General features: G+C 38.2%; 2 protein-coding genes across 10 annotated transcripts in view; both read right to left on the bottom strand.

Moving 5' to 3' along the window:
* REPS1 (RALBP1 associated Eps domain containing 1) overlaps positions 1–15,191 on the bottom strand; it is an 86,798-nt gene that overhangs the window by 37,874 nt on the left and 33,733 nt on the right. For 8 of the 9 annotated variants that reach the window (XM_033235296.1, XM_033235303.1, XM_033235294.1 and 5 more), the window contains exons 2-7: positions 5,730–5,853; positions 3,526–3,722; positions 3,244–3,397; positions 2,519–2,643; positions 1,877–2,039; positions 1,537–1,600 (exon numbers count right to left, since the gene is read on the bottom strand). In XM_033235296.1, coding sequence (XP_033091187.1) covers positions 1,537–1,600; positions 1,877–2,039; positions 2,519–2,643; positions 3,244–3,397; positions 3,526–3,722; positions 5,730–5,853 — 827 coding nt within the window. The remainder of the gene's footprint in view (positions 1–1,536; positions 1,601–1,876; positions 2,040–2,518; positions 2,644–3,243; positions 3,398–3,525; positions 3,723–5,729; positions 5,854–15,191) is intronic. The other variant, XM_033235297.1, reaches the window with a different exon arrangement.
* On the bottom strand, positions 8,324–8,892 carry LOC117097454 (60S ribosomal protein L26-like). Its single transcript, XM_033235304.1, has one exon. It carries the CDS (start codon positions 8,875–8,877, stop codon positions 8,377–8,379), a length of 501 nt encoding a protein of 166 aa, XP_033091195.1. The 5' UTR covers positions 8,878–8,892; the 3' UTR covers positions 8,324–8,376.

Below are 15,191 nucleotides of genomic sequence, written 5' to 3'. Positions count from 1 at the left end.
AGCTTTGGCTCACTGCAACCTCCACCTCCTGCCTCAGCTTCCTGAGTAGCTGGGATTACGGGCATGCGCCACCATGCCCGGCTAATTTTGGCCAGGCTGGTCTCAAACTCCTGACCTCATGTGATCCACCTGCCTCAGGCTCCCAAAGTGCTGGGATTACAAGCGTGAGCCACCGTGCCCAGCCAACATGTACATACTTTAAATCACTGAGTAGAACTGCAAGGCTTAAAACAGAAATACAGCCACTCCACCTTGCTGTCTATGCCCTTTCCTAGATACACAGACAACCACTTTTGTCTTTATTGCCTTAAACTATAAATAGCATGCATATATTACTAGCTTTTGAGTTTTCAGTTTTAGGTGTTATCTACCTACCTTGTACTAAGCACTCTATGCTACCAAAAACCTATTAAAAATGATTTAGAATATAGAGAAATACATTGATACACACTGGAATTAACATTTATGTTTATCTGATAACCGTTTACTTTTTTTTGAGACAGAGTCTCACTCTGTTGCCCAGGCTACAGTGCTGTGGTATGATCTCAGCTCACTGCAAACTCTGCCTCCTGGACTCAAGCAATCCTCCCATGTAAACCTCCCAAGTATCCAGGACTACAGGCTTGCACCACCACACCTTGCTAATTTTTTCATTTTTTGTAGAGACAGGGTTTCACCATGTTGCTCAGGTTGGTCTTGAACTTCTGGGCTCAAGCAACCTGCCTGCCTCGGCTTCCCAGAGTGCTGGAATTACAGGCATGAACCAAAACTCCTAGCCTGTGTTTTCTGTTTGGTTTTGTTTTTTTTGAGACAGAGTCTCATTCTGTCACCCTGGCTAGAGTGAAGTGGAGCGATCTTGGCTCACTGCAACCTCCACCTCCCGGGTTCAAGCGATTCTCGTGCCTCAGCCTCCCCAGTAGTCGGGATTACAGGCATGTGCCACCATGCCCGGCTAATTTTTTTTGTAGAGACAGGGTTTCGCCGTGTTGCCCAGGATGGTCTCAAACTCCTGAGTTCGGGCAGTTCGCCTGCCTCGGCCTCCCAAAATGCTAAGATAACAGCCACCGCGCTGAGCCACCGCGCTCAGCCCCTGCATGTTTTTATAAAGTAATTTGTGATTACACTTTGTGTTCTAATATTCCAACACAGCTATTCTTAAGTCTCTGGTTAAATGGAAGCTAACACCATTCCTAAAGTTATGGCATGGTATAGGACTTAACTAAACTTGATAAAACACCAATGGGATAAATATAACCATGTATGTGCAAACTAACTTTTATCTCATGCATTATGCTAGCAACAAAAAGACAGCTGATACAGCTTAAAGAATTTTAGCTCTTTACATAGAACTACTGTATCAGTATCACATTTCTTTTCTGCAGAATAAGAGAGAAGCTGGCTATTGTAAGGCAATACTGAGTTCTTTGACAGCATTCTTGAAGGGTTAGTTGTTTATTTTTTAAGGTTCTAAAATCTACCTGCTAGAAACTCCTTGGAAACAACCCAGTTACCCAACTAATGATATACCACACTTACCAAATATGAGAAAGTTCAAGAATAGGAAGTTTTGATTTTGTAAAAAACTCTTTAGCTGCAGATCCTGAAATATTAAAACAGTGTTGTTTAATGTTATTCTGAACTTACGGATCCACGAACAGAATGTAAGAGTCTTAGACTTTTTTAACTGGGAAAAGATATTTTTAATATGTGAATATGTCATGTTTTTGGCTCCCAGTGATTATAAATTCTTTTTAGACAAATAATCTGATAATTATTTTATAATTAAAATCTATGACCAATAAAACAGTATCTTTGAGATTATGAAATTGAGACTGTCCTGTCCCATCTAGAAGAACTTCTGTTTTCAATAACTCACCTGGAATAAATCCGTTTAGATCAGGCTGAATGGTTTTAAACTGATTTACATAATACTGTCTTTGTTCATCTGTTATTTTCCAGGGATCATCATAACTACTGGATTGCCTACGAATTTCAATGGCAGTTGTAGCTGATGCTACAGTTCGTACTGTTGTCTGGTCCTGTAATGAAACATTTTTTCCTCAGTACAGTAGCTACCTACATGATTATATGGACCAAGATTGCTAGGTTATTTATCTTTGAAAATAAAACTTGCTTTTTGTGGATATTTAAAATGTAAAACCACATATCTGTTACAGTCAGATTATTGGATATGTTTTTGCACAATGATTATAGAAATGAGAATGACAACAATTATGCAAGCAACAGAAAGTTACAAAAATGTGCTAAGAAAGCCAAGCAAATATATTTCCAGATGCAGAAACCTTTCAAAACTTCACTAGGAAATCATAAACTGAAATAAAATTAGCCAAAACATTCCAATGATAACAGATTTGAAATGCACAGAGCAGAATTTTGCTTTTAAATAAATGAATGGATTTGCATTTATAAAATTTGCAACAGCAAAATATAAAAATGATGACTGGAGCAATACTCTGAATGAAGCAAATAAAAATGCAATACCAATAAAATGTCACACCTGGACAGAAGCAGGATGCATGGTTAAAAGAGTACTGGTTGGTGGAGTATCTGCAAAACTGACCCAGTTTTCTTGAGGTGGAGGTGGGGAATGCCCTGACCACACTGCATCACCAGCAGAAGAACCTATAAGGAGAATGGGTAAACATGCTGACTCATGTTTGAGGAACAAACTTAAGTTATCAGGAAGTTTTCTTTCAAATTCTTACTCTGAAGAAATCTAACAATTTCCAAAATGGAATCTTTTCTGTTCAATTAGAAATTATACCTCATTTAAATATCTTCAATTATTTTGTGCTCTCCTTGTCAATAAAATTTATGTGATTTATACATAATATTCTGGGAAATAATTATTCATTTTACCTTTAGAGAATCTGGTATCCATAAATGTGTCTAAGCATCATAGATACACATAAATGCAATTACCACTTTTCAAGGCAATGTATCCACTTATAAATCTCCATAGTTGGCTTTTGCTTTTATTTAACTTAACTTACAATTAAAAACTGTCTTGGAGGCAACTCCTGAAGGAATATTATCAAGTTTCCTTCAATTTACAACCCTAAATAATTGTTATTTTTAAAAAATCTCTAAGCCAGGTTCTGTGGCACAAGCCTATAATCCCCACCTACTCAGGAGGCTGAGGCAGGAGGATCATTTGAACCCAGGAGTGCAAGACCAGGCTGGGCAACACAATGACACCCTAATCAATAAATCTCTAAATACCTGATTGTGCTTCACCAAAGGGAGACCAAAATGGCCCAGGTCCCGCAAGAGGCCTCTCACTATTCCCACCACTGGGATGACGGCTATGCTTCCTCCATGTGTGTGGAGAAGTTGGTGGGGATTGCTGTGGTGAAACTACTGGGGAGGCAGGTTCCTAGAAAAGAACAATATTTTAAAATTGTAATTTTAAGGAGACATGTTAATTATTAAGCTACCAATAAATGTTTTAGTGAAGCATTTGCACAGGGCATCAACTGCTAATATTTACATGCATGTGATTACCTGTGCATCTGCAGATGTACGAGGCTGAACCGTATCATGGCTTACGGATCCCTTTTTCACTTGCCCCCTGCCAGGTGGTGGGGGAATTACACCAGAATATGATCCTTGATTTTCAGAATCTGAAGAATATGAGGCTGCATGGCGAGATTCCTGTTCATTTTTTGAAGCAACAAATCTTGGCAGAGGAAGGTCCTTTACTGTTAACCACAAAATAATCATTACTTTAAAATAAAAAAGGACATATATATTAAAAACTAAAATAAGACATGAATTAGATATTAGAATTTTTGTAAAAATGGATACAGAAACAAAAGGCACAAAACGTCTATCACCACAAATTTTGGACCATAATCTCCCTTACATTATTCAGGGAGACTCTTACCTAGAAAGAAGTAATAAAACCAAATTGTCCTTCTAGTGAGTGATATAAATGGCTATATCAAATGTCTACGTATGTTTAGCCCTACACTTGTCATTGAATATTTATTTCACCTCGTAACCACAGTACACCTGCAAAGTCCCTATTTAAAGATAAGAAAACTGAGGTTTCATGATGGCAAGGTCATGCTCGTAGTAACTGACAGGATCTAAACCTAGGTCAGTCAGACCCCAAAGCCTAGGCTGCTTCTACTCACACTGGGTCTTTAAAGTAAGATTTTAGACCTCTAAGTAAAACACAGAATATGTCACTAAGTCTGAGACAGATTTAGAAATTTTCATGGCAGAAATTCCTAAAAATACCTTACTGTTCACCTACCAAAAACATGGTACACAGTATTCTATTCTACATTCAATTTTAAACAGAGGAGAAAGATGAAGGACTGAAAAACTGTTTGCAGGTAAATCATAAGTGATACTTTTAGACCAGAAAAAATACAGCTACAGAATCATTTCAGAGGAAAGTGTACTTACCTCCATTATATGATTACTTCTGTCTCTTTTTAGAACCTCCATATGAAGGAGGGAAACTATTACGCTTATTCAATATACATGTAAAAGAATTCAAAATTACCTGAAAAGAATGTAAACTCCCAACACTAGAAGAAAGATGTGTGGCAAACTAGAGGTCCACAACGAAAACCTCCGCTGACCAATAAACTAAACTGGTACTTAAAACTATTTCTACAAATTCTGATATTTACAGAATTTTACAGCAATTTTTCTGTACAGATTATTTTAAAAATCTTATTTTTTCTCTTTCCCCTTTATTCTATGAAAACGAAAGAACCCTCTGCATTTAAGTGCCTATCTTTGTAGACTTTCTATCTTCTTTCACATCAAAAAGTCTCTAAATACTTGAAAAACAAATTATCTGATGATGTAACACTTTGATATGGTTTGACTCTGTGTTCCCACCCAAATCTCATCTCGAATTGTAATTCCCACATGGGAGGTGATCAGATCATGGGGGCAATTCCCCCACTGCTGTTCTTATGATAGTGAGTGAGTTCTCATGAGATCGGATGGTTTAAATGTCTGTAGCAATTCTCTCTTGCTCTCTCTCTCTCTCCTGTGGCCATATAAGACATGCCTTGCTTTCCATTCACCTTCTGCCACGATTGTAGGTTTCCTGTGGCCTCCCAAGTCATGCAGAAGTGAGTCAATTAAACCTCTCTCATTTATACATTACCCAGTCAGGGATTTCTTTATAGCAGTGTAAAAATGGACTAATACAAACTTGTAATGCGGTCAGATGTCTGTAACTAGATTTTAGTCTGCCAATATTTTAATATTGTCTCTATCAATCAAAAAGTTTAGGTTAACTATTACTTCTTAATTTCAACTGGAGCCTCCACAGCCTTCCCAAACAAAAATACAAAGTATAATGTTGTTTTATTAGAAATGAAGAAAACAGGGATGCTATATATGAAGATGGTCACTATAATTTATCATTTACCTTAATAAAACTATTCGCTTAAAATATTTCTAAACAACTTTTAGTAAATTCTTAAATATTTGCCATTTGAACAGTACATACAGTCAAATACAGATGAAGTACATATACTATGCCGTAATAAAAGACAGACATATTTTTCTAGTATTTTCAAGTGAGAAATGCAAGGTAGTGGGAATAAAGTCATGACACTTCACTCAAGATCACAAATGCCACTATAAGATCAGAAAGACAGAAGAGTTCTATTGACTTGACTTCATTTGTAATAGAAGCCTATTTTCTTTCAGTTACTAGTGTACTCTATATTTACCTGTATTTATACTTTCCACTCTTAAAGGGAAACCAGACTGGGCAACAGCTACAAGTTTCAAAGCAATGTAGAACTGACTTCTTCCAAAATAACCAAGTCTTGTTGCACCACAAAGCTCCATGATCTATAAGATAACATAATGTTAACATTAAGATTCACGACAAAATTCTCCCTTCAAAAATAAGCAGCTACCCAACTTGTTTGTAACGTCTCAAAATATCTATCTAATAGATGGTTTAATACACTGACAACCAACTTCCTCAAGTTTCAGGTTCACATGTTTACAAACAAAAAGTCACTGCTTTGCAATAAGGTCACCGTTCTCCTATTTATCAAAATCTATACGATTAGCAATTCTCTTAGAAAAAAATTTTTTGTTATGAGTCACAAGTTTAAAGAAACAATGTACCACCCGCTCTTCTTCATAAGCACTGCACATACAATACGACAATGTGACTAAGACAATTATGCAGCCATTTAAAGTGATAGTCTTTAAATGACAGAACAACATGGAAAAATGCTAAGGATTTATCAAGTAGGGAGGAAAGGCAATATACATAATTTTGACCATAAAAACACAAATTTTGAAACTATTAAAAAAAAAGTCTATCACAATTTTTTAGGTGAGATTAAGAGTCGGATTCTTCCCTCTTATTTTCCAAATGTATTTAATATGGCTACACTACTGTTCTTTAAAACGAACAAAATTTGTTTGTCCCTTTATTTAAAGCATGAAAGTGTTCAAGGATCTACATTAATAATTCCAGTCTTTCAACAAGTATTTCCAGACTTGCTAGTGCAAGTAAATATTACATTCGAAAAATAGGATTTCAGATTACAAAATTATAACTCTAAAAGCTGGAGGTTTTTACTATGCAGATATTATAATCTTATCTTAAACACCAGGCATCCCTGTTGTATCTTTTCAAATAATACAAATTTTTGTATAGAGAGAGCAGTTTTAGTCTGTTTTTCCAAAATGCTCAAAGGAAGATAAAGTATCTGAGACACTGTAGTATTAAGTCCGAAGAAAAGTATTTACAGGACTTCAAAAAAAGCACCTATTAACGATTAAGCAATTGTATCACAACAATAATAACCATTTGTTTACATACACAAAAAGAGTCATTTTTGCTGGCTGACCAGCACTGAAAGAAGTTCCTGTTCCTGCCACTAAGGAGCATGTCCTTCTGAAGAAATTTAAAAGGGCTAAGAGAATAAAAAGGCAGGCTAACACCATTAAGGGAACTATGAGGAAAAGGAGAGTTAAAAAACGAAGGCCACACGGCCCCAATCCTCTAGTCTTTTCTGCCCACTTGACGCCTCGCAGAGGATCATTACATATCTCAGATACTTTTGTTTATATAACAATGCATCTAATGTATGCCAGGTATACGCTAGACAGAGGGAAGACCTAAAAGGAGTTCACAGTATGGTTTGTTGACATTTTGGGAAGACACCAAAGAAATGGTTAGAAATGAGGAGGCAGTGTTCAAGAAGGGAGACAGAATCTCAATGCTGTTTTAATTGGTATTTATTAAAAGTTTTATATTTGTTAGTCATTTGCATAGAAATGCAAAAAGAATTTCCTGACTTGCCCAACTTGTTCTCTGGCAATTTTTAATGGATTGCTAATCTTCTTTATTCATTTTAAGAAGTTTTATTATGGCCGGGGACAGTGGTTCATGCCTGTAATCACAGCACTCTAGGAGGTCAAGGTGGCCCAGGCCGATCAGTTGGGCCAGGCATGGTGGCTCATGCCTGTAATCCCAGCACTTTGGGAGGCCGAGGCGGGTGGATCACGAGGCCAGGAGATCGAGACCATCCTGGCTAACATGGTGAAACCCCATCTCTACTAAAAATACAAAATATTAGCCGGGTGTGGTGGTGGGCACCTGTAGTCCCAGCTACTCGGGAGGCTGAGGAAGGAGAATGGCGTAAACCCGGGAGGTGGAGCTTGCAGTGAGCTGAGATCATGCCGCTGCACTCCAGCCTGGGCGACAGAGCAAGACTCTATCTCAAAAAAAAAAAAAAAAAAAAAGAGTTCAAGACCAGTCTGGCCAACACGGTGAAACCCATCTCTACTAAAAATACAAAAGTCAGCCAGGTGTGGTGGTGTACACTGGTAATTCTAACTACTCGGGAGGCTGAGGTGGGAGGATTATTTGAACCCAAGAGGTGGAGGCTGCAGTGAGCCGAGATCAAGCCACTGCCCTCCAGACTGGGTGACAGACTGAAACTCCGTCTCATTAAAAAAAGGTTTTATTATATCATACATATTGACTTGCAAACTCTCATGGAATTCATTCATTTATTCAATGACTATTTACTGAGCACCCTCAGGAAGGAAAGATCGAAGTGTAGCTGTAAGTGTGTGTAGTTTTAGTGTGTGTAGGATTGATGGGGAGGAGGGAATGCAGCAGATGGAGCTGATGACTTAGGCAGAAGCCAGATCATATTGTACACGTTGTTTTCTAGTTTATCTGCTTTTTCCAAAAAAGCTGTTTTGGTGATACAGAATTTTCAATTTTTATACAAGCTTATCATTTCACCCTTTTAGGACTTTTGGGTTTGCTAGACTTAGAAAAAAGGTCTTTTTTTTTTTCTTTGTTTCAAGTTTTAATCAAAGCTTTTATATAAGATTACTTTATTCCTGCATCTTCTCAATTGTTTCTTCCTTGTATTTGCCCTTTTCCTTTCCTACTTGGCGAGACTTGGCTTTCCGTTCAAGGATCTTTTTGCGGTCTTTGTCCAGTTTTGGCCTAGTGATAACCACCTTGCTGGGGTGAATGCCTACGTGGACAGTTGTGCCATTAGCCTTTTCCCGCTGCACTTGTTCAATGTAGATAACATATTTCTTCCTGTAAACCTGGACTACTTTGCCAATTTGCTGACCTTTATAGTGTCCTCGTACAACCTGAACTTCATCATCCTTTCGGATGGGCATAGATCGCACGTTGTACTTCCGTCTCAGCTCTTTGGAAAGAGGGGAAGACATAATCTTCCTGCGAATGTGGGAAGGTGCATTGAAATGCCTTTTGCGATTCTTGCTTCGGTCAGAAGTCACAAAGGGATTAAACTTCATTTTGGCCACTCCCGCTTCGGTGATAGCCGCAAAAGGGAAGAGCGAAAAAAGGTCTTTATACATGTTTTCTTCTAGAATGTTTATGATTAAAATGGAAAATATCCAAATCTGACAAAACTGAAATTTATTTTGGATGAGAAGCAAACCAGATATCCTTTTGATCCTCCTCAATAGTTAACCATTGAGGCCAGGAACAGTGGTTCATGCCTGTAATTGCAACCTTCTGGGAGGCCAAGGTAGGAGGACTGCTTGAGGCCAGGAGTTCAAGACCAGCCCTGGCAACATAGTGAGATCTCATCTATATGAAAAAAAAATTTAGTTAAAAATTAACTGGATGTGGTGGCACATGCCTGTAGTCCCAACTACTCAGGAGGCTGAGGTGGGAGGATCACTTTTGCCTACGAGTTTGAGGCTGCAGTAAGCTATGATGGTGCTACCTCACTTAAGCCTGGGCAACAGAACAAGACTCTGTCTCCCCAGCAAAAAAAAAGAAAAAGTTAACCATTTATTAAAAAACTCTTTTCTCCATTAACTTGAAAAGCAACTCCTATATTTACATGTGCTTATTTCTGGGTTCCTTATGTTACAGTTTTGTATGCTAGTCCTGGAGCTTTATAACCCAGTGTTTTAATTACTTTAGCTTTATAATATTTAAACATCTGATAGGATTAGTCCACCCTCGATTTTTTTGCTGTTTAGAAATTTCTGAATTATCCTTATATACTTATTCTTCTAAATAATCCTTAGAATCATTTGTCAGAATAAACTTGAGATTTTACTTGGGACAGCAATTGATTTATGGTCTTGTTCCAAACTTTAACAAGACCACTTCTAGTGTTTTATCATTAAGCATGATACCGGCTAACACTCTGCAACACCTTTGGTTAAAGAAACTCTTAAGGCCGGAAGCGGTGGCTCACGCCTGTAATTGCAGCACTTTGGGAGCCGAGGCGGGCGGATCACGAGGTCAGGAGTTCGAGTTCAGCCTGACCAACATGGAGAAACCTTGTCTCTACTAAAAACACAAAATTACCACCGGGCGTGGTAGCACATGCCTCACATGCCTGTAATCCCAGCTACTCAGGAGGCTGAGGCAGGGGAATCACTTGAACCCTGGGGCAGAGGGTGCGGTGAGCCAAGATTGTGCCATTGCACTCCAGCCGGGACAACAAGGGGGAAACTCTGTCTCAAAACAAAACAAAACAAAAAGCTAGTTCTAGTTCTGTTCTACTAAGAATCTTGTTTTGGGTTTTATATTTTCAAAAACCACTTAAAGATGTTAATTTTATCATGTGGATTTTGTGCAGAAAACTAAAAGATCATAATTTTCTCTTTGGTCCACTGATATTACTAAGTATATTAAGATATAAGTAAGTATATTAACAGATTTCCTAACATAGAACCATCCTTTGATTCCTGGAATGAATTTCATTTAGACATGGTGTATTACTTTCCCAAATAATATTTATAAAATATTTTAACCACAATCTTAGAACAATTAAGTTTTAAAGCATACATAATCTCTGCCATGCTTTGGAGTTGGTGTTATACTGGCTTTTTCAGCAGAACTTGCAAACTACTTTTTTTTCTCTGCTCTGAAATACTTTAAATAGATTAGGAATTAGGTGCTTCATGAAGATTTGAAATAATTCACCAGTGATACAGGTGAGGCAATAGCTCTCATATGTTTTTTAGTTTCTTCCATTCTATCTGAAATAAGCTAGGTTCACTATCTCTAAGATTTGATAATGTCCTAGAGAATCATTTATCATCTCCAAATTTTACAATTTCTTAGTTGAGTATCATTCAAAGCGATCCCATTCTTTTAATTTCCTTTTATGGTAATTTCCTCTTAATCTTAATTATGCATATTTGTATGCAGTTCACTCTTTCTCTAGCACAGTTATCTGACCATGGGGACCACTTGAAATACCTGTTAGGATCGGGAGCGGTGGCTCACTCTGTAATCCCAGTACTTTGGAAGGCTGAGGCGGGCGGATCACGAGGTCAGGAGATCGAGACCAGCCTGACCAACATGGTGAAACCTCGCCTCTACTAAAAATACAAAAATTAGCCAGGTGTGGTGGCGCACGCCTGTAATCCCAACTACTTGGGAGGCTGAGGCAAGAGAATCACTTAAACCCAGGAGGTGGAGGTTGCAGTGAGCCAAGATGGTGCCACTGCACTCCAGCCTGGGTGACAGAGTGAGACTCCGTCTCAAAAAAAAAAAAAAAAAAGAAATACCTGTTAGGATACAGATTCCCAAACTGCTCCCATTAGATTTCTAACTCACCAAGGAAATCTAAACCACCAAAGGCCAGCTGGTGATTGTTGCTATAATACTGAAAACTATCATGCTTTTTTTTTAATATTATAAAATATACATGCTCATGGTAAAATAAAATAGTAGTTAAGGATATAGAATTTAAAGTTCCTATATTCCCCATCAAACGTAACAATTCCTCCTAGCCAGGGCAATTAGGCAAGAGTAAGAAAGGGCATCCAAAGGAAGAAGTCAAACTGTCCCTGTTTGCAGATGACATGATCTTATATAAATGGAAAAATCTAAAGACTATACCAAAAAACCCTCAGATCTGATAAATTCAGTAAAGTTGCAAGATAACAAAACCAATATACAAAAATCAGTTGTTTTTTTCTTTTTTTTCCCCCCTAAGATGGAGTCTTGCTCTGTCACCTGGAGCTGGAGTGCAACAGTGCGATCTTGGCTGACTGCAACCTCCACCTCTTGGGTACAAGCAATTCTCCTGCCTCAGCCTCCTGAGTAGCTGGGATTACAGGTGTCCACCAACACCCCTGGCTAATTTTTGTATTTTTAGTAGAGATGTAGTTTCACCATGTTGGCCAGGCTGGTCTTGATCTCCTGACCTCAAGTGATCCGCCTGCCTCAGTCTCCCAAAGTGCTAGGATTACAGGCATGAGCCACCACATTCAGCCTACAGCCAACTGATTTTTGACAAAGGTGCCAAGAACACTCACTGGGGAAAGGACAGTCTCTTCAATAAACAGTGCTGGGAAAACTGGATATCCACATGAAATAGGGAGATAGAGAGAGAGAGAGAATTTTTTTTTTTTTTTTGAGACGGAGTTTTGCTCTTGTCACCCAGGCTGGAATGTAATGGCGCAATCTCGGCTCAACGCAACCTCCACCTCCTGCGTTGAAGTGATTCTCCTGCTTCAGCCTCCTGAGTAGCTGGGATTACAGGCACGCTCCACCATGCCTGGCTAATTTTGCATTTATAGTAGAGATGGGGTTTCTCCATGTTGGTCAGGCTAGTCTCAAACTCCCGACCTCAGGTGATTTGCCCACCTCAGCTTCCCATACTGCTGGGATTACAGGTGTGAACCACCACACTGGGCCAAATTACATATTTTATGAATGAAATTAGATGCCTACCTCTCACCCTATACAAAAACCAACTCAAAATGCATCTAATACCTAAATATAGCACCCCAAATAATAAAACTACTAGAAGAAAACATATAGGAAATGCTTCAGTACATCAGTATGGGCAAATATTTTATAAATAAGACCTCAAAAGCATAGGCAACAAAAGCGAAAATAAACAAATGGGATTGTATCAAACTAAAAACTTCTGCACAGCAAAGAAAGCAATCAACAGAGTAAAAGACAACTTACAGAATGGAAGAAAATATCTGGACACTAATCATCCAACAGAAGATTAATATCTAAAATATACAAGGAGCTGAAATATCTCAACAGCAAAATAAATAAATAAATAAATAACTGATTTAAAAATGGGCAAATGATCCCAAAAGACATTTCTCAAAGCAAGTCATATGCATGGTCAACAAATACGTGAAAACCTGCTCATCACTACTAATCATCAGGGAAATGCAAATCAAACCACAATGAGGTATCATCTCACCCCAGGTAGGCTGGCTGTTATAAAAACAAACAAACAAAACAAATGCTGGTGAGGATGCAGAAAAAAGGGAACTCATATACTTCTGGTGGGAATGCAAACTAGTTATAACCACTATGGAGAATAGTATGAAGTCCGCAAAAAGCTACAAATAGAACTACCAGCAATCCTACTACTGAGAATTTATCCAAAGGAAAGAAATCATTATATCAGAGAGACACTGCACCCCCATGTTTACTGTGGTACTATTCACAATAGCCAAGATATGAAGTTAACTCAGGTGTCCAACAACAGATGAGTGGATAAAGAAAATGTGCTATAATATGCCATGGAATACTACTCAGCCATAAAAAAGAATGAAATCCTGTCATTCATGGCAACATGGATGGAACTGGAGGACATATGTTAGGTGAAATAAAAGCCAGGAACAGAAAGTTAAACTTATATGTGGAAGTTTAAAAAAAAAAAAAAAAAAAAACCTGATCTCATAGAAGCAAAACGGAGAACAGAGTATACCACTTGCTAGGAAGGGTAGACAAAGGGAGGAATAAGGAGAGATTTGTTAAGGGATACAAAATTACAACTAGATAGGAGGAATAAGTTCTACCACTCTAGGATGGCCACAGTTAACAGTAATATATAGTTTCACATAGTTAGGAGAAGGATATTGAATGTTCCTAACACAAAGAAATGATAAATGTTTCAGATGATGGATATGCTAATTACCCTGATTTCATCACTATTCATTGTATTAGGGGTATCCAATCTTTTGGCTTCCCTGGGCCACACTGGAAGAAGAACTGTTTTGAGCCACATATAAAATACACTAAAACTAACAATAGCTGATGAGCTTAAAAGAAAAAAAGAATCACACACACAAAAAATTTCATGATGTTTTAAGAAAGTTTACTAATTTGTGTTGGGCTGCATTCAAAGCTATCCTGGGCCACATGCAGCTTGTGGGCTGCAAGCTGCACAAGCTCGCATTATATATTTGAAACATCACTATGTATCCCAGGAATATGTACAATTATTAATTCTTTTAAATAAAATGAAAATAAAAGGTGATTACATAAGACAGGTAACTTTTTAATCCTGAGGTATCCTATTAGCTATGCAATATAAATCTGAAAGCAACTTGTAATAAAGCTACCACATTGGTAAACTTAAAGGAACACTTCCTTTCATATATTCTAATTTTTGTCTACATGTATACAAACACACAAGCACACATCTTACACAAGGAGGGCCACTGTACATAATTTTTTTCATATATTACTCAAAGATCTTTATCTGCATACATCTCATTTTTTTATAAAGCATTTCATCGTGTGGATGGATGTGCCTATCACAAATTAACCAATCCCCTATTGATGGATATTTAGGTTTTCCCAGTGTTCTATTACAAATAATATCGTAAACAATTTTGTACATGTCTTTGTGCATTTGTACAACTATAGAACAAATCTCTAGAAATGGAATATGCTTCCACCATAGTCCACCAGGTGCTATGGCTCATGCCTGTAATCCCAATATTTTGGGAGGCTGAGGCAGGAGGATTGCTTGAGGACAGCATTTCAAGATCAGCCTGGGCAACATGGTGACACCTTGTCTCTACAAGAAATAAATATATATATATGTAAAAGCTGGGTGTGATGGCACACCTGTAGTGCTAGCTACTAGGGAAGCTGAGGTGGGAAGATCACTTGAGCCCAGGAGCTCCAGAGTACAGTGACCTAGTAACTATGCTACTATACTCCAGCTTGGGCAACAGATTGAAACACCATCTCTTTAAATTAAAAAAAAAAAAAAAAAAAGGCCAGGGGCGGTGACTCACGTCTGTAATCCCAGCACTTTGGGAGGCTGAGGTGGTTGGATCACGAGGTCAGGAGATCAAGACCATCCTGGCTAACACAGTGAAACCCTGTCTCTCCTAAAAATACAAAAAAAAACTAGCCGGGCGTGGTGGTGGGTGCCTGTAGTCCCAGATACCCGGGAGGCTGAGGCAGGAGAATGGCATGAAGCCAGGAGGTGGAGCTTACAGTGAGATGAGATCACGCCACTGCACTCCAGCATGGGCAACAGAGCAAGACTCCGTCTCAAAAAAAAAAAAAATAAAATAAACAAAACAAAGTTGTGTGTGTAAATAACAGTCAAGTACTAAAAACTATGAGTGACTATTACATCTAACTGACCAGCACAAAATCTTGGCTCTGTGGTCTGAGACAAGAGAGGAAAGTTAATGTTTTCCTTAACTTTACTGGCTTTACCAAGGAGTATCAGCCTAGAGAAGTCAGTACTTCTTTTCTCAATGTTTCATTCCATAATATTCACCAAAAAGCCACTAACTTCTAGGAAAAAAGATAAACTAGACTGTAGTTCACTTAACACCTGTACAGATCAACACGGCTAGGAAATCATGGTTTATGTCGTTCATACAGTACTTCAGCAAGAACCCAACTTTACTGTGCC

Source organism: Trachypithecus francoisi, unplaced genomic scaffold (assembly GCF_009764315.1).
Source record: "Trachypithecus francoisi isolate TF-2019V2 unplaced genomic scaffold, Tfra_2.0 Lachesis_group15, whole genome shotgun sequence".
Taxonomy (NCBI): Eukaryota; Metazoa; Chordata; class Mammalia; order Primates; family Cercopithecidae; genus Trachypithecus; species Trachypithecus francoisi.
Note: the sequence above shows the minus strand (reverse complement) of the source record. Positions and strands in the feature narration are given on the sequence as shown.